General features: G+C 38.6%; 1 protein-coding gene across 3 annotated transcripts; it reads left to right on the plus strand.

Moving 5' to 3' along the window:
* The first annotated feature begins 1,270 nt into the window (after positions 1 to 1,270).
* Positions 1,271 to 19,719, plus strand: pcdh10a (protocadherin 10a). Of its 3 annotated transcripts, none has more exons than XM_043247758.1 (5): positions 1,271 to 4,252; positions 5,403 to 5,461; positions 6,227 to 6,333; positions 15,499 to 15,816; positions 18,019 to 19,719. In XM_043247758.1, the coding sequence occupies exons 1-5, from the start codon at positions 1,763 to 1,765 to the stop codon at positions 18,036 to 18,038; spliced, it is 2,994 nt and encodes a 997-aa protein (XP_043103693.1). In that variant the 5' UTR covers positions 1,271 to 1,762; the 3' UTR covers positions 18,039 to 19,719. The 3 variants fall into 3 exon arrangements, with proteins under 3 accessions (XP_043103693.1, XP_043103685.1, XP_043103699.1); XM_043247750.1 differs by lacking the exon at positions 18,019 to 19,719 and adding an exon at positions 16,170 to 17,392; XM_043247764.1 differs by having other exon boundaries at positions 1,272 to 4,252; positions 15,499 to 15,656.
* Positions 19,720 to 20,745: the final 1,026 nt, after the last annotated feature.

Here is a 20,745-nt window from a genome sequence, read left to right on the forward strand (position 1 = left end):
AGCGTTCCGAAACGAGAGTTTGTTTCTTGATATCAGACAATCGGTTTAGCCTGTCGCGGGCATACAGGAGTCTCGAGAAAGGGATAAAACGGAAGGAAAGACGGAGAGGGGGAAATCTCGTTACTGATATGAGGCTCGCCGGTAAACAATCGGATGACAAAACCTCATTAGATGCAAACGGACCGGCGCAGAAGCCACGCTGTAAAAAATCGTGCGTTTTCCTTTAAAACGCTGCCTTCTTTGCAGGAAAGGAGGTGATTATGGGATGGCACGTATTTTGTCATTAAATTGTGTAGTTCATGCCAGTGTACCCACCAATTTGAGCTATTAAAATCTATTTGTTAATGCGAAATGTACTGATGATAACCCCGGTGGTATAATGGAGGGCCACGTCGCTCAAAGTGGGCTTGTAAGCAATAATAACCAAGACAAGGCGCAACAGTGTTACAATAACGATAAACCGCGACAGGGTATCACGCATGATGCTTGAATACGGCAACAAACACCAACTATATAAGAAAACGCTAAAGGTAGCTTATAAAAAGTATTTGGCCAACAGTTATAACGAGATCCATACTTTATAGCTTACTTAAAGGCATATAATTTCAAGACATATAGCACTAAATAATATATATTTTACCAACATAAAATATTCTATTGTAATAACACATGCGGCCTATTTTACATTATACTGTATGAGGTGACATCCAGTTAACAAGTTTTTACTGGAGCGTTTTTATCTTTTCCTCACGCAGAAATTACTAGAATTTTTTACAGATTCCTCCACATACACGCGCTCTCGGCATGCGCGCTCGTGAACTGCATACTAAAGAGTACACTTTCCGTGCTTCAGATTCAAAACATTCAAATGTCATCATTAAGAATTTGCTTCTTAAATAAGTACCACGTTCATCACGTTGCTGACTATAGTTAGATATTACGCGCGCGCGCGCTTACGTTTCTTATAATGACAATTGAATTGGAGAGGACTACAAACTGACAGATAAAAACAAGCGTAGAAGGATTTGTGTCCACTGTGAATCGTGTTCCCCAGTGCTAATATTTACCTTGAATGCGACTGTTTGACTTTATAAGACATGTAAATCAATTCTCATTCTCCCGTTTAAAGAGAGCTGGAGTGGGGATGTGAGGGCGCATTGAGGAGGGCGGGACTTTCTGATTGACGTTCACTGGGTCGAATCGGGTGACGCAGCGCTGGCAGTCCGGGCCGTCCATTGGCTGCCAGTGGCAAGAGCTCTGCGCAAAACAACGCACTGATGCTCACTCTCCTTGCAGAACTCGAGAAGAGGGGACCTACGGATTTCTAAGCATCCCGCAGATATTATGGACTATTAGACAACTACATGTAGAAAAGTGTTGCTTTTTTGTGCAGTAGCTCGCCTTCGGGATTTTGTTTTCAGCTGATTTTCACACCCACTACGCAAAAGAGTTTTTGGAAAGATTTTTGCTTCTCAGTAATAAGGATCGGGGCATCTGTACGTTCTGCAATGTCTTGCTGTGACGCACGGACTACTAAATTCTGCTCTCCTTGAGACAGCATTATATCAAATGGCTATAGATCTTGCGCATATGGCGACATGGTTTCCGGCTGACACAGGAGCTTTCTTGTTCGTTTGGGAAGTTGCGCAGCGCATATGTTTTCTTGGACCAAAGCGATGGGTAATTCCTAAGCTGTGACTGGAGAAGAAACGGTGTCAAGACAGAGCGAGGGAATAAAGAGGAGTGCACTTGTTGTTTGGAGATGATTTTGATATTTCTCTTTTTCTCTATCTTGGATGGAGGGTTATCGCAGCTGCACTTCTCGGTACCGGAGGAGCAGGAGCGCGGGACGGTTGTGGGAAATATCGCCGAAGATCTGGGGCTGGACATCACCAAACTTTCCGCGCGGCGTTTCCAGACCGTGCCTAGCTCGCGCACGCCGTACCTGGAGGTCAACTTGGAGAACGGAGCGCTGGTGGTGAACGAGCGCATCGATAGAGAGGAGATATGTCGTCAGACCGTCCCGTGCCTCCTGCACCTCGAAGTGTTTTTGGAGAACCCACTCGAGCTGTTCCGCGTCGAGATCGAGGTAATGGATATTAACGACAATCCGCCGAGTTTCCCAGAGACGGACATCACCGTGGAGATCACCGAGAGCGCCACACCGGGCACCCGCTTCCCTGTGGAGAACGCCTTCGACCCTGACGTGGGGACTAATGCCTTGAGCACATACGCCATCACCACTAACAACTACTTTTATTTGGACGTACAGACGCAAGGCGACGGCAACCGCTTCGCGGAGCTCGTCCTGGATAAACCCCTGGACCGAGAGCAGCAGGCGGTGCACAGGTACGTGCTCACCGCCGTGGACGGAGGGCAGCCGCAGAAGACCGGCACCGCGCTGCTAGTGGTGAAAGTGCTGGACTCCAACGACAACGCGCCCACGTTCGATCAATCCGTTTACTCTGTGAGCTTGCGCGAGAACTCCCCAGTTGGCACGCTCGTTATTCAGCTCAACGCCACTGATATGGACGAGGGCCAGAACGGAGAGATTGTTTACTCTCTAAGTAGTCACAATCCGCCGCGCATTCGGGATCTGTTTAACATCGACTCGCGCACCGGGAGGATTGAAGTGACCGGTGAGGTGGATTACGAGGAGAGCAGCACGCACCAGATCTACGTGCAGGCTAAAGACATGGGACCGAACGCCGTGCCCGCGCACTGCAAAGTTCTGGTCAAACTCATCGACGTGAACGACAACACGCCGGAGATTAGTTTCAGCACGGTCACGGAGTCGGTAAGTGAGCAGGCTGTCCCGGGTACGGTGATCGCTCTGCTGAGCGTCACGGACCGAGACTCCGGCGAGAACGGACAGATGACCTGCGAGCTGCACGGCGAGGTTCCGTTCAAACTCAAGTCGTCTTTCAAAAACTATTACACGATCGTCACGGACGGTCCGCTGGACCGCGAGAAAGCGGAGTCTTACACGCTCACGGTGGTCGCCAAAGACAAGGGGGTGCCGTCTCTCTCCACAAGCAAGTCCATCAAAGTGCACGTCTCGGACGAAAACGACAACGCGCCGAGATTCATGCAGTCGGTTTACGACGTGTACGTGACGGAGAACAACGTCCCGGGCGCTTACATTTACGCGGTGAGCGCAGTGGACCCTGATGTTGGACAGAACGCCTATGTCACTTACTCCATATTGGAGTGCGAAATACAGGGTATGTCCATCTTAACCTACGTGTCAATCAACTCTGAGAACGGCTACTTGTACGCGCTGCGTTCTTTTGATTACGAGCAAATAAAAGAGTTCAGCTTTATGGTGCATGCCAAAGACTCCGGCGCGCCCGAGTTAACGGCCAACGCCACCGTTAATGTCATCATAGTGGACCAGAACGACAACGCCCCCTCTATAATCGCGCCTCTGGGCAAAAACGGCACAGCGAGGGAACATCTGCCCCGCTCAGCCGAGCCGGGATACCTGGTGACCCGTATTGTGGCCACGGATGCGGATGACGGTGAGAACGCGCGCCTGTCGTACAGCATCCTCCGAGGAAACGAGCTCGGGATGTTCCGGATGGACTGGAGAACCGGTGAGCTACGTACCGCGCGCCGGGTGTCCAGCAAACGGGACCCTCCGCATCCGTACGACCTGTTGATCGAGGTGCGCGACCACGGGCAGCCGCCGCTCTCGTCCTCTGCGAGCATCAACGTAGTGCTTGTGGACAGCATAGTGGAGGGCCGGAGCGGCGACCGGGGGTCGGTCAAGTCCAAAGAGGGCTCGCTGGACCTCACGCTCATCCTGATCATCGCGCTCGGCTCCGTCTCCTTCATCTTCCTCCTCGCAATGATCGTGCTGGCGGTGCGATGTCAGAAGGACAAGAAACTAAACATCTACACGTGCATGGCCGGAGACTCGTGCTGTCAGTGCTGCAGTCGCCAAGCGCGCGGGCGCAAGAAGAAGCTCAGCAAATCGGACATCATGCTCGTCCAGAGCACCAACGTGGCCAGTACAGCACAGGTGCCGGTGGAGGAGTCAGGTAGCTTTGGCTCGCACCACCAGAACCAGAACTACTGCTACCAGGTGTGCCTGACTCCGGAATCTGCCAAAACCGACCTGATGTTCCTTAAACCTTGCAGCCCATCCCGGAGCACAGACACTGAGCACAACCCGTGCGGGGCAATCGTTACCGGATACGCGGATCAGCAGCCAGATATAATCTCAAATGGGAGCATTTTATCCAGCGAGGTGAAAATCTATTTTATTACCTATCCGGGCAACGCTTTTTTAATCCAGTATGAAATGCTTCATTAGCGAGCAACTGCCATATTTACATTAGCATATTAAAATCTTAGACTGTGCAAATATATATATATGTGTGTGCATATATATGTGCATATATATATATATATATATATATATATATATATATATATATATATATATATATATATATATATATACACATATATATATATGTGTATATATATATATATATATATATATATATATATATATATATATGTGTGTATATATATATATATATATATATATATATATATATATATGTATGTATATATATACTTTCAGTGTTTAGTTTCAGTGTAAAAAGTTTTAAATGAAATCAATAACTCGGTGTCAAAACTGAAAAACTGATTAAAAATCACAAATTCGTGTGAGAAGTTCAGTAGACAGAAACATCTTTCTCTACATACCCTATAAAAGGCTATTCACTGGTGATCTTTCGGCTTCCTGTGTTTGTAATGTCAGATTGTAATCATCTGCTTGCTTATGACTCACATAGTGCTTTTAAAGGTAGCTTGGGGCTGTAGTGCTATTTTCAGGCGCTTTAATTACACTACAGCACTTCAGGGTCAGTTACATAGAAGGATGTAACCACATATTCAAGATTGGATGGAAACCAAATGTAAACATTTCAGACTCCATCAATAAAATTCCTTTATCGATTGACCGATAATAGGGATATACGGGGGATGTGAATGTTGAGGGTGGTTACAAGCTGGTATAACATTTCTGCTCTGATACTAGCATTTTCCTTTTTGCCTCAGAGACAAGTTGTGTTATTTTAAGTGAGCCCCCCTATCCGACAAGGTCTACCTTACTATCCCCTGGCGCTCTCTGAAAGGGTGTAGCCCTGGAGTCAAGTCTGAGGAGGGAGGGGGGAGTGAATTGGATGAGGGTTTAAGTATGCTAAGCACACAGTCGCTGGGTATCAGTGGAACAAAGGCGGTTCTATGGCTGAGGTGCTCTAGTGCATGGACAGAGCAGAACAGAGGCCTGACCAGTGTTTTAATCACAAATGCAGAATATCAAATAAACTTGCTCACCACCATCATTATTATTATTACTATTTATTATTGTTTTGGCTGTCTTTTAGACCAAGCACCAGAGAACCGAACTCAGCTACCTGGTGGATAGGCCCCGTCGTGTTAACAGGTGAGATTACTGATCAAATACAATATGCAAACACGCACTGCATTTCCATAGACTTTCCATAATTATTTTTATACTGTATACTGTACAGACTTTATATTATATCCTAAACCTAACCCTCACAGAAAATCTCTTTTACATAAAAAAACAACAACAAAATAGGTTTTATTATATACTTATTTAGAAACCATTTATTAATTAATCTTTTTTACCAATTGTTTACATTAGCTTTATAGTGTTTTTATTAATTGATATATTTTTTAGATTTAGTTAACTTCTGGGTACAAACTAAGAAAGTGCACACATTTACAGTATGGGAACATTCCATAGATACTATGACCTAAAGCCAGAAACCTTTCTGTATTTTTACTTTGTCTATTTATACATACCATTATTTATTATTTATTTTTTTTTTTTTACAAATGAGGGCATCCCTAAAGGGAGCTTTTGTCAGATTTAGCTCATTTCTTGGTACAAAATGGTCCCCAAAATATGGTTAAACAGAATAAGCTTCACACTGAGACAAAGAAAGAGCAGTATAAAAGATGTGCCAAAAGTACAATATCTGACTCAGCGTTGCAGGTTTCATCATAACGTTTGATGCTACACAGCACGAGTCTGAAACAGAACTTGATATTAAATTTAATCAGCAATCTAAACTGTGCCAAAAGTGTTAAATAACCAAAACAATCAATACTTCTAATGGGAAAGAGTAGTACAAAGCTCCAATTACCAAATGACTACTAAACCATAAAAATTCCCTTATAGTTCAGCATTTCAAGAGGCAGATATCGTCAGCTCTAAAGACAGCGGACACGGAGATAGCGAGCAGGGAGACAGCGACCATGACGCCACCAACCGGGGCCATACAGCAGGTGAGTTGATTACGAGTTTCTCACCTACTGTCGACCTCGCGCTAGACTTGAAAGAAGCGCAGAGGAGTGAAAGGCCCCTGGGGAATGAACGGAGAGGAGAAACACAGGCAGCGATAGACATTGGGAAATTGTTCGCATCTTGGCTTTGAAAGCAACGCGACAAGCCTTCAACCGATTCCAGCAGTGGATCAATATAGGGACTGCGTGGAAATTATACATCTGTCAACAGAGCTAAACAGATTTCAGTCAATGCCGCGAAGGAGTCTGGCTTGTCTGATGGACAGGCTTTCTGAAGCATTTAATGAGTATTTGAAAGCTTCCACTGTAACGAATCCAAACAGCTGCCCACCACCCCACCTACACCCCACCCAAATACAATTATTTTTCCATTCATATTAAATGGCAATAACGTTTGAGTCAAGCAAGACGAAATGGCAATCGCTCATTGAAGACGAATTAGATTTTATTTTGTTTATTCTTTATTTATTTATATTCAATTTGATGAGCTTTTTTGACTTTCAAGTTCTATATTTCATTGCTGCTCGTTTATTGATCAAGGTGGAGCCTTGCAGCTTCGACTGGATAAGGCTTTGACCTTTTTCTCCAAAGAATCGTGACATTCAGCCTTCGGTTTGGCAAACAGTTAGATGATGGGTTGCCAGATATTACGTATGCACCACGCACAATGGAATACAAATTCTTGGAAAGAGCAAGGATTCAGAGTTTAGGTAACTACGGTATGAGAAAACTTCAAAAGGCCTTACTGGGGGTGGGGAAATAAAATCGCAGAAGGAGAAAAGCAGAAAGGGCGAAAGGCAGAGGAACTGGGATTTTTTGAAAACTTATTAGAGCATCAAAGAGGTAAAATGAGAAGATGTGTGTGTCCTTTCCTTGCCTGCTCTCCTCTGGGTGTGTGTTGGCAAGCTCGCAGTTTCTGCACTCCCGTTTCAGTGCCTGTCTCCGCATAGCCAATTATCACAGCAAGGTTAAGATGAAGGCCTGGGACACTGACAGGGGTAGAACCACTGCATTAACAACCACTTACATTCACACACACACTCGCTATCTCCTTCACACATCCCTACCTCAACTCCTTTTGTTCTTACAGCATCGGTTTGGAGATATCAGACTAAATTAAGAAAATCCCAGCCAAAGGATAGAAGATAAAGAAGTATTTGAACCCTCATGTTGTGTAATGCACTCTACAGCTATTATAGAGATCCCAGTGATGAAAACTATATAAAAGAAGAGGTAACAATTTGCTAGCATTAACTTCGTCAGAATATTTTGACTTTTCAAAACGCGTCTAAATTATAATAAAAGGTGTATGTACTGATGTCAGTATTTTGACATTTTAAAGAAACGTTCCAAAATAGTTGGAATTTTCTTTATCATTTTTTATAAGGTTAGAAAGGCTTGCTTTTTTAAAGTAATGCATATCTGTCGAGCTATTTAAATGGCCTCGGGCTCTTTCAGATGTGCACATGAGGGTCAGGCTAAAAGAGCTGGGGTCAGAGAAAGGCCATTTTCCATGATTCAGACTGTTACATCTGCATTTGTTTGCAAAGAGACAGAGGCGTGACAAATTGCACAATTAGATTAACACGAGTGAGCGATAGATTGATGATTATCTATAAATGAGGGATGTGTGGTGATGACGTTAATCAAATCACTCCTGTCGCTGTAATTTAATGCTATCAGATCCCAATCAGGCAACTCCATTTGCTCTGCACACATACACACACACACACACACATGCATACAGTTGATAGCTATAGTAAAAGCTAATGCTGGGGGAATAAATTAGAAACTGTAGCTACAAGCTATTCATAATTTTAAGAGGTTTAACTAGTCAAGCTACCCTCTGGAAAAGTAGCCAGCTACAGTACAAGCTATTTACAAAAGGTAAATAAATGTCAAGGTATTATCAGTGCGCAATATCGTGTTAAATGTATATCAGACGATACAATTTACTTATCAATTTATACAATTAAGAACTCAAAGCACAATTGAAATACAAAACAGCATACATTATTTTCTTCTACAGTCGAAAATGTTTTGCTACACAAAATAGAAAATGCCATGCAACAACTCAAATCAGTGAGTATCTTTAAATGATTAATTTATCCATCTAAACAGCTGTTTGTTCTTTGGATTATTGCTTCAGCTCCCTCAGTATGAAGTTGTGCATCCAACACAATGTGACAAAAGCAGTCATGCAGCGTTTTGTCACACTACACTACCAAAAAAGATGTATAATTAAAGAACTGAAAAATTACTGAAAAATCGACCGGTGGGGAAAAAAAACGGCGAAAGCGACGGCAGTGTAGGTTATTCCAATAGCTAGAAGCTGGTTTTGAATGAAAACCCACCCTGATTGTTCCTCAAAACAGATTTACCAAAGTTTCCTCCCAACACTATAGCAAAAACTCCCGTCCTCAGCATGTGAGCTCAGGTCTTTGGTCAGCCTGACGACAGGTGTTCTGAAGGGAAATTCTGCTCATCAGGGCTTTGGCAGTGTTTTTCCTTTTCGTTCTGATACTTTTGCACACCATTGATAAAAGATGTGATGAGGTCTCAAGAAGAGAAAATGCAAGAGAAGCGGAAAGAGACGAAAATAACACGCACACAGTGGGATGCGGAGCACTTCCTGATGGAGAACAGCTTAGTTAGTCAGTGTGTTTGTACTCAACGCAGCACCTCTTTTTTTCTAGATATCTGCAGCCCTAGAGTCCAGCATCTAGTCAGATCATTAATGTTTTCAATAAAGCTCTCAGCTGCACCGAGGATATCTAATATCTGATCGAATACAGGTCTGCAATTATAGGATTTCATGGGCAATTATGTAGATATTTTTATTTCTTTATTTATTTATTGGCCATGAAGTGCAGGTGTTAATCTATAGCGTACAACCCGCTACACTAGTCTTTGCGAGGATGTATTATATTGCAGAATAATGGAATGAACCGTGCAAATGCAGTTTACTGAAGCATATCGCTGTTAGATTTTAAACACAATTATTCTGACAGCTCAAATTTCTCTTGACAGCTAAAAAAAAATCATAAAATCCTTGAGGTGCACCACTCGCAATGCATAATGGATGCTGCATTGTCATGTTCTTTTTATCCAAAGAGCACTAATGCTGAACTATTTCAGCATTTAACTCAGATTGAATCCTTTAATGACTACATTCAAACTTTGTTTTTTGTAGATCATTTCAACCTTAAACCTCATTCGAATAGGGCTTATTTTCCCAGAGGATGGTCATTTTGTGTTTCACAGACATACTTTGTGATTTTAAATTGAAAATGTTTGTTTTGCTTCCACAACCACTGCCGTTAACTCAGGGTCCTCTGAGAAATCTAATTCAGTTTGTATAAAGGCATCTGTAACTGTGGTATATTACTTTTTCCAGAACTTTTTTTTACCACCATTAATGATTTAGATTCATAATTCTATCATAAATATGCTTTTAATGGGTTGTAAATTGGAATAAAAAAAATCTCAATCATGTCCAAATGAATGCATGAAATCCAAGAAGTTGTGGGTAAATAATTGTAACAGCATTCAAAACCTAAAAATCTCTTCCAATTTATTGCTTCAATTCTGCCAGTATCATCCATCACTAAATTTGGATTCTGTCCTGCTAGCCATGACTCAAATCTACATCAGGATATTTTACCACTAAGTTATGCTAAATTCATAAAAAAAACTATTATTTTGCTGTCACTAGCTTTTCCTTCAGAACCTGCCAATCTTGTAGTCACAAAGCCTACAAAAGCAGATGAAACGATATAAGGTCCTACATGTTCTACACACGAGTCTCTGCATGTGACTTTGATATCAATGTGAACGTCATGCTGTGAGTTTCTGTCCGCTCTCTGGGTGGGGATATTTAGGGACCTCTGTTCTAATTACATTGAGTTTAATTGTATGCAGTAAGGTTTATCTGTGTACTTAATATTGATGATGTCACAAAGGATCCAAGGATCCCTGCTTTTAAAGAGATTTGCACTTCTGTGTATATCCACATATCTCTGTCCGCATATATCACCCTGATATAATGGTGAAATAACAAAGTGGACAGGTTGTGGAAGTGATCTATGGATTTCACAACACATCTGAGCAGGGATGTGAGCTGAATGCGGCTTCAGATGTTGCGTCTGTAAGATTAGAAGTACTGAGGTGCGCGAAGGAAAGAAGAATCACATAAGAAATCTCTTTAACTTTGCTTATCCCTGACAGCAATGATACAGAGAGCAAATGGAGACTTTTGCTTAAGCTTCTCAGATCTCTCCTGAGAAAAATACGCTAGTAATCTCACATATGCCTCCTCCAGAATTTCATAAGAGATCTCAGTGATGTCAAAAACTGTACTAAGACACTAAAGCTATATATATATATATATATATATATATATATATATATATATATATATATATATATATATATATATATATATAACTTCAAGGTGAACTGAAGTGATTTTATAGCAAATTTGATAAATGTTTTGATACTTTAAAAAAGAGCAACTTATAAGCAACGAAAGAGTAGGGTTGGTGCATCATGTCCTACTTTTAGTGTAAGCTTATTCCTGGAGAGTAAATAACTTGATATACATGATCCAGAAGGCCTCATCGCCAATTATCTTTCGTTTTCTGTGCTGTCCAGAAAATGAAAGAGCCGTTGCAAACAAGCTGATTACTTTGTGCACAACATAACCAGACACTTTGATCACTAAATAATACTTCATCATCTATTGAACTTCCCTATAGCAATACTAATAAGCACCGTACTGTGGGTCAGAGTAACACTTTATGCGTATATCTGCAGGTCCCAAAGCCACTCTAATAACATGCTTCCTGGTCACCTATGCAAATCATTACAACAGTTCTGCACTAATAAATCATTATTCTCTTGTGGGTTCATTTAGGTATCAATACACACACACACACACACACTCATAGTATGGTCAGCCTTATCAGAAGGGCAGATTTGTCCTTTGATCTCATTCGGAAGGGCTTCTGTCACAAGGAATTAGAGATTAGAGATTGGCCTGACATGCATCCACCCCCTCCCCCTTCTCCTCTGTCGGCCTTTGTCTTTACCTTTCTATCAAATTTCCCATATCATCCTACAGACTCTTTCATCATCACCTCTTTTTTTTGAATTCCCTTTAAATTTCCTCTTTTAAATCGGTCTGTCTCATTGTACCTGTTTGAATCTGACCTTGGTGCATCACTGTATCTCCTCCTACCTCTTCACTCTTATATGGGTTGTTCCTTTTGTGGCACTCTATAACTTAAATATATAAAACTATATAAAACTATATATATATATATATATATATATATATATATATATATATATATATATATATATATATATATATATATATATATATAGAAGACATACATTCTGGTCAGAATCAAAGAAGCAGGATTGACAGTCAACCCTATGTGCAAGGGATTAAGAATGAATTCATCTTTTAAAATGATTTACATTATTACAATGATTTCTGCATTTTAATAAAACAAGTATATTTTAAACTTAAATAAGCTGATTAAATGCCACAGAATTCATTGCTAATACTTAAAGATGTTTGTGCTCCTGCTTTTCTACCAAAATGATTTCAGTTTCTGGAAGACGATATTATCAATGATCAGGCTCTTTGCAATGGACTTTATAAACAATTGCATCCACATTTAGCCTCAATAGCCACCAGAACGTCCAGAGCAATAAATAATATAAAAAGAAAAATCTAAGAAAAAAGGTTACACTTTATTTTAAGGTTTGCTTGTTACAATGTAATTATACATTTAAGTACAGAGTAATAAAAATACACATACTTGCTATATGGTTAGGATTGCATGAACTTGCATGAAATTCTGCATATTTTATTGTTATTATAATAGTAAGTGCATGTAACGTGTAACAAAGACAACTAAAAAATAAGCACAGAATTACATATTGATAAAGCTGCTGGATCTCATTCCTAAAATGGTGTGTTAAATATATATAATATCACATTTAAAAAGTCATTTAGTGTATTTTATCAAAACAAGCAGCAGGATAGAAAGTGATATTGTGAACTATAAAATAATTGACAAGTGATTACCAGTTAAAACATGTGTCTTATTAGGCATACAGAGCACCTAATGACATAGTAATACCTCATTTAATTGTGATATTATGATAAAAGAGCTAATATGATTTCTATCATTAATAAAAAATTAGGAGTTTAATATTTCATGTAATATATTAAGACAGGGCTTGCAGGTGCTGAATAATAGATCATACCATACCATATTATGCTGCTCACCTTGACTGTGATTTTGCAGAGTATGCTCCAGGATCATGTTTTGTTGGTCCTGGAACTAGAGTTCTGTCAAATAAACATACTCCAAACCCATCAATGGGTGCTTGAAATTTTGTATGCAGCAAACCAAACTAAAGGGAAGGCTGGCTGAGCAGATAGACCAGTGTTGGACTGTTTTCAGGAAGAAAAATAATGTTAAAAGCAAAATGTTTCTGACTGCATGTAAATACGGCGCGTCTGTTCACAATTATAGAGAACATTTAGATGCATCGTTTAATAAAAAAAAGTGCACGTGAGGTATAAATGCTGTGACGTGCACATGCATCTGTGATGGTTAATGGCAGGTCGAATGCGTCAATATAAACCAGGCTTAACTCTGATCCCTACTTCTGCCTTTTCTCCTTGTTTAAGTTTCCAAATCCCTAACTTTTGTTTTGAAGCTTAGCACAGAGTTCTCTTCCTAGTCGGTTGATTGGCACCCACACTTAAGATATCTAATTATTAACTACCCAAACAATTAGAGGGAAAAATGGCAACATACAGTGGACTCAAACCTGCATCTCCCTCATGAGCACCTAACTCAGTGTTTCAAAGCCAACATGAAAAAAGTATATCACAAGGTGGGAATTTTGATGTGAACTGTATGAAAAATGTATGATTTTTTAGAGAAAAAAAAAATACAACATTCAGTTATCTTTTAAACAAACAATATTCGGACAAGCAGACAAAAAAGTACAATTAAAAGTTTAACAAATTTAGATGAATTAGCCATCAATTTACCAAAATGCAAATTCAAATTGCTGTACAAACATTTATGATATTATTTTTTAAATAAAAAGTAGGAAGCATGAAGGTTGACCCCATTTATTATTATATATGATTCAGATGTAAGCAAAACATAGAAATGAGAGTGTATGAATCCATATAAATTAGCCATTAATTCATCAAAACATAAATATTTATGAATATGAGTCCACCTCTATTAATAATTGTAACTGAGATTGTAACCAAAATGAGAGTGTATAGTACATAAGTAGTGAACAAAATACTGTACTATATATATATATATATATATATATATATATATATATATATATATATATATATATATATATATATATTTTTTTCTGAAGTAAGCATGAAGGTCCACCTCAATTAATAATTGCAACGTAATTATTTATGCACTCTTATACAAAAATGTAAACATTTTAGAATAAAGTTAGCACAAAGGTTCACTCCTAAACATAAGCAGATTGTCCAAAATATAAATAGTTAGTAATTATTGTATAAAAATATACTTTAGGTTAGAAATAATGTCACCGAGACTGTACAAATGAATACAAATTAGACACAAATTTAAATAGTTATAAATTGCTATGAAATTCTGATGTCAAGCACATAACCACTAAGCCTTAACTGCAGTTTTTTTTACTAATATGATCATCCTTTCCGTCCAAATTCTGAATTGGTCTGTATCCCTGCATCACTGAACTCATGCTGGGGTTGAATCCAGAGGCCTTTATTAGAGTTCAGTGTGACGCCACGCTGCTCTCTGCCCCTCTCTTTCATTTATTTCCCTTTCAAGCTCCCCTCTCGTTCTCTTCCTCTGAAACCGGCTAATTATCATGCTCTGTGTAGTCATTAGTCAGAAAGCAAGAGCGTGTATGTGTGAGCCTGTGTGTTTGGAGGACTGTTTCTCCCAGCGTTGTTAGTTTTGGTTGCGTTGCCTAGTGTTTGTACGACGGACTTGAGAGACCGGCGGATGAGACACGGTGAAATTAACAGCATGAAAAGAGCATGAAAACATCACAGCAGATTCGTTTAATATCGGTTGGTGGGAGGGACAGGGAGAGGCAGAGAGGCAGAAACAAAGGACTGGAGAGTTCACTGCTTTGTGTATATAACTATCCGTCTTTCAGTGGGCCGCCTTCCAGTCAATTACCGTGCTTTGCTGAAGCCTGACAATGACTGCAGTTGATTATAAAACGAGTAAAAAGCTCGCAATCTGTCTGGTTAAATAATCATCTCCATTCAAATATGAATAATTTCAGACTCCGCGCTCTGGATAATTCATAGTAATTTTGCCATTGTGTTACTGTTGACATCGGATTGTTACGCCGAAGAGCAGCAGATAAAGTGAAAGCAGAAGATCTCGGTGTGAGGAAGCTTGTAGCCTCCATAAAACAACTTTTTTGCTAAATAGATACATTTTTTGCATAATGTGGACAGAGGGACGTTGACGCTGAATTATGCATGTCTTTTTGTGCTTTTGTAGAACAGATATTATGAAATTTTACAAAAAAACCCCTGGCATGTTGCTACTGAGTTGAGATGTTTTGCTTCCGTGCTTAGAGATCATAATCGCCATATGATATGACTCAAATCTTTGCTTAAAAGTAAAAATGAGGGATTTCGGTTTTCGCCGTTTTACAGTCCAACAATTGTGCTTCTAATTGTTTAAAAAATGACTTTGATAATACAGAAAAATAATCCCAAAATCCTTAAGATTAAAGGGAATGTTCACCTAAAAATAAAATTCTGTAATAATTTACTCACCTAAATGGTATTTAGATTTTGTGACTTACAATTTCCTTCTTATATTTTTGTTAATTTCATGGACTGTTTCCTTTCAATCTACTGAAAAAATAAAGCCATACAGGTTTGGAACGACGTTTACATGAGTACATAACGACAGAAATTGAATTCAGTTTCCAACAATGCTACAAAAATTCATTCCCTTTATGAACTATGCTTTTATATATAGTAAAGATAATATCACCATTGGTTCTACATTGTCTTTGACTAACATTTCCTCTCGTCTTTCCTTTCCTTCCATCTCCTCACAGGAGCTGATCTTTTCTCCAACTGCACTGAAGAGTGCAAGGCTCTGGGTCACTCCGACCGTTGCTGGATGCCCTCCTTCATGCCTGGCGACAGTCGCCAGGGCGCCGATTACCGTAGCAACCTGCACGTCCCAGGAATGGACGCGGTGCCGGACACTGAGGTACAGGAGAGCGTGGTTCCGGGCGATGGTTGCAATCGGGCCGATGATAGATCATTCTCCACGTTCGGCAAAGACAAGTCACACCACGGCACGCTCACACGCCACGAGCTACACACACTTTTACCAAGCGCCAGAGCGCCTTACAAACCCAACTATCTGTGTGAGTACTCACTCAAAATGTACGATTTCTGAACCCCCCCACTCCCCCCCCAGATCTGATCCACTGCCATCATCTCTCTTCCAAATCTAACCCATGGCTCTGTTTGTATAGAACTATTTATATTTCTAAAAAATATATATATATATATATGTAACCCCATTTCTCAAAACACCCTTTCTTGACCTATTCTCTCACTTTCCAATTTGTTTTCCCCTCTCCTTTAAAAGCAAAATGACAAAAACCAAAACAGTAACTGTATAATATATGGACATATCAATAAAGGACTTTTTTTTGAGTGAAAGTGTTGTGTCCAACATTTTGTCCTCTCCCTGCCCTCCAAATTCTCCCCAAAGCATCAGAAGACACTGGTGAAAAACCATCCTATTACAAATTTGGCTCATGAATGCTGAATTTGCAACTAATTTCTCATCCAAACCTACATTACACATACTTTGTGCTGTGACTTTTCCTTAAGCTGAAATCTACCTTCATCATAATCATGTAAGACACATGATTTGTCTATACAACATGCCTATATCTCATCACACGGCTGCACCTTGCCATCATGCGGCACGTTTATGCCATATAAATGCAAATGCATGGCAGTAGTTGTTTTCCAGCGTTCATTTACACCTTATAAAATGCCACATTATCTACCTGTTTTTCATCCATGTCTGTTCTGATTACCATATGTCACAGCTCTACAGTAATCACACTTGTGACAGTCATAGCACCCATGCCTCCTCGCCTCTGATTATAGCATGCAAACTGTGGTGGTGTACTCTCGCAGCCGCTGACACATGCAGAACTTTGTTACTGTATGTCTTTTAACGCAGTATTATTACTAAGGTACTAAAGCGGTGAGAAGCGTACACGGTGTGCTGCCCTGTGGGAGGAGAATAAGTGCGCATGTGCATGCGTTTGTATTCTTCCAGACATATGGATATGACAAACCTTATATCCACAAGCCCTGTCTCTAGGCTATTTGCATAACTGAATTATTATCATTTTTGGGTTACACTCTCACAAGAAAATGTCACAGTACTGGCATTTATCAGCAAACCACCGACATGTCACTCTGGAAATTATTATTATTATTTTTATGGTGTTTAAAGGGTTCTTTAAAGCCTTGATTTGTTTTTGATGTCAGGCATTGCTTTTCGTATTATTTGATCATATTTTATGAATATATAAATTTATTAATAAAAAATCTTAAGATGTATTTAATTTTTTTATCTTAGATACAATTTTAAATTATAGTAAATTTGATCATAATTACATTAAAATGTCATTAAACTTAGATCCCCTCTAACTTGTTACAATAACTTTTCATTAATCTCTTTTTCTGATACATTACTTCCAAATACCGGATTCAGTCTTTTTAATTAACTTGTTTCCTTTCAATTACCTTGTGCATATCAGTTTTTGAGTGAATACTGCCAAAATTAACCACAAATATATATGTATTTTCTTTCAAAAACATGATAAACTCAGATCAATGAGGCCTAGGATCAATCAGTTCCAAAAATAAACAGAAACAAAGAACACAAGTTGTCAAAAAAAAAAAAAAAAAAACAAGAATCCAAGATTTGGTGCACTGCAAAAAATGCTTTTCTATCTTAGATTTTTAGTCTTGTTTTCAGACCAAATATCTAAAATTTTAAATCAAGAAAGGCTCGACAAATAAAAATGATGGTCTTGTTTTCAAAAAAAAAAAAAAAGTCAAAATTAAGTACGTTTTTGCTTGAAACAAATATGATTATTTTATATGGCAGATTATTTTGTTGTTCAAAGTAACTAATTTAATTTTATCTTGTTTTTATTTTTTTGTTTCTTAAAACAAGACAATAATTTTTACTTCTTCATCTTTATGAAATCCTTCTTTATTTAAGTTTTTTTTTTTTTTTTTTTTGCATTTTGAATATATAGCAATTGAAAAAAACCTGGACAATTTTGACTACCTACACTAAATCAAATGAAGCAGATACAATGCATTTTATGTGATTGGACTGAAAAATCACACAAAAGGACATTTATGCAATCGTCTGAATTATGAGTGATGATTTTGTGGTGCATGGATAAATGCAGCTGCATCGAAGCTTTTCCTTGTGAGATCGGACTCAGTTTGGGAAAAAGGCTGTTTGGACTGGTAAGAATCTGATTTTAACCAATCATGTGTTCTCCTGTTCTTTGCCTTTATAGCACGCAAAAGGATTTCCTAGCACCTTCCGCGTGGACATTCCTGAAAAAGCGTGAGTTTGCACAGTAACGCGACCGGCCAAAAGCATCAAGGTTTTTTTTTTTTTTTTTTTTTCCCTTCATTTCTTTTCTTTTTTTTATTGAACTCAATCACGGACGATCTGGTCGTTCCCAGCTCTGTCGGACGTCTGAAACAGATTAAATCGGATGCGATCCGATGACGTAAGGACCCTGAGAATTCTCAGCAGGACTGAGAAACCTCGCCAAATCTCCTCCGAAAAACTGGATGAGAAGAGGGAAGAACAGAGGGAGAGTTTAAAAAGAGGATTAGGAGTGATGGAGAGACAATAGGAGAAAAATGGACAATGGACACGGTGTGTTTCCTCACTCTCTCCGCTCTATGATCAATGTGTCTCTGTTTACAGTCCACTGTAAACTATACCAACTATCTGAGCCCTTTACCCGTTTCGACACGCACACACACACACACACACACACGCATACACACTGTACAAACGTACTGTACAAAGAGCAGCCCAAACTATGTGCATTATAAACTCAACTATCCGTTTTAGACTTGACTGTTTTCTATAGTCGTTTTTTTTTTCTTCTTAATCAGTGTGGTCAAGTGTTCTTCTGAAGTTACTATCTTTAGAAAAAGCGTGGATGCGGGGGACAAAAAAATGGAAAAAGTAAAAAAAAAAAACTAAAATAGATGATTCTGTCCTCTCATTGGCCTATGGATACTTCATCTGACATTGTGGTTATCTTCACGTGTGCAAGTGTGTACTGTTCTCTTTTAAAGCTTCAAATAACTATAAACCTATATATATATATATATATATAGAAACCTATATATATATATATATATATATATATATATATATATATATATATATATATATATATAAATATACTTTTTTTTCTGAACCTGTGTAGCCCATTGGATAGTTTCCTAAACACCATATTGCCATAAACCAATACAAAGTGCTGAAAAGACTTGCATTAAAATTGGGGCTTCGAATTGTGTGGCCTCTCTGTCTATAAGTGCAGAAGTATTTTATGCTGTAGTCATCTGATATAATTTTTGATCAAACGCACACAAATTACATACAATATATAGGCGAGACAGGGGCTAGTGGTCACATCTGTGTAACGACTAAAACATTTTTAAACATTTAAATGGTTAATTATCACTCACATAAAAATATATAGTTTATGATATAATAGACCTTTTGTGAGAACATGCCCTTCAATTTACAAGATGCAATGTGTTTGCAACAATTTAGCAATTTGTGACGACCAGCTTGCCGAAGAACTAAATATTTCTTATCTGTTGTTTTATTGTATTTACGTGTTTCCTCAACAGAATCGGAATTTGGAGCACAGATTTTGCAAAAATGTTCTAGGGATGAATCTACAACCCACGTGTACGTTCAGTGCTAACAAAACCAGGTTTTTTAAAACTTAGCAGGTGAGATCCAGTCTTCGGTGACAACTCACCCGGTCTCCTGTCTCTCTATATAACACACATTAGATCACAGGCTCGTAGTTTCATTCAAAGCAATCCAGAACATCTTTTGCTTCTTGGCCTGAAATGATAAGCACGAGTATGAAAGACTTTGATTGCGGATGTTTATTCAGTCCTGCCACACTGACTGTGATTAGAGAGTTGTTTTGAACATTAAACTTCTTTGGCCTTTTCTCCAGTGTTCCTGATTGGCCCAAAAAGGAAAAAAAGAGAAAAAAAAAAGTTTTATGCCATGGATAAAATCAGCATGTAAAATTGAATTGAAAACTCCTGCATGACTAATCAGCAACAGAAAAACATCAAGCACTTTATTTACTAAGAGGACAAATATGGTAGAAATTATTTTTCACTTGCACAAACGGACACAATGAGTCTTCACAATAACAGAATGACAGCTTTAAAGAAAAGATGAGGTCTCCATTTATACCAGCATCCCTGTGGGGTTTATCTACACCACTGGATAATGAGATCTTTAATGATTTATTAATGCTTTTCTTTGGTCGGTGGTTGTTCATTTCAATTTAGTAAAAGATTGGTTTAATTTAAATATTTTACAAATATATATTTACACTCTATCAAACAAAAGTTTGGAATCATTGCAATTGATGTATTTACTTGGATTTCATTTTTTAAAAGAAGTCTCGAGGCGGTATTAAAAAAAAAAAAAAAAAACATAAAAAATAAATATTTTAAAATATTATTACAATTTTAGCAGCCTTTTCTACAATTTTAAGTGTTACACGATCCTTCAGAAATCATTGTAAAGCAAATTCACATAATAAAAATATTAAAATAGAAAGGTTATTTTAAATTGTAATAATATTTCACAGTATTACTATTTTTATTCTATTATTGGTTCAATAAATACAGCCTTGGTGAGCATAATACATGTATTTCAAAAACAAAAACAAAAAAAATATTATTTATTCATAACTTTTTGACTGGTAGTTTATATACTAACGCACACGCGCACACGCACACAGAAATAAATTGAAAAAATAAAAAGACACACACAGACACACACTGTGCAAGAGAAAAGTATGATCCTAAAAGGAGGTCATTTCTCTCAGGACATGTCTGTGTTGTTTGTGGTTTGATGTCCTGAAGGGTCTCTGAGCACATGATTGTCATTTTGAGAATGTAATGGTGACCAGCGCAAAACCGCTGAGTTCGTTTTCGAAATTCTTCAAATACCAAGA

The sequence above is a fragment of the Puntigrus tetrazona genome, chromosome 1, assembly GCF_018831695.1.
Source record: "Puntigrus tetrazona isolate hp1 chromosome 1, ASM1883169v1, whole genome shotgun sequence".
In the NCBI taxonomy this organism is placed as follows: domain Eukaryota; kingdom Metazoa; phylum Chordata; class Actinopteri; order Cypriniformes; family Cyprinidae; genus Puntigrus; species Puntigrus tetrazona.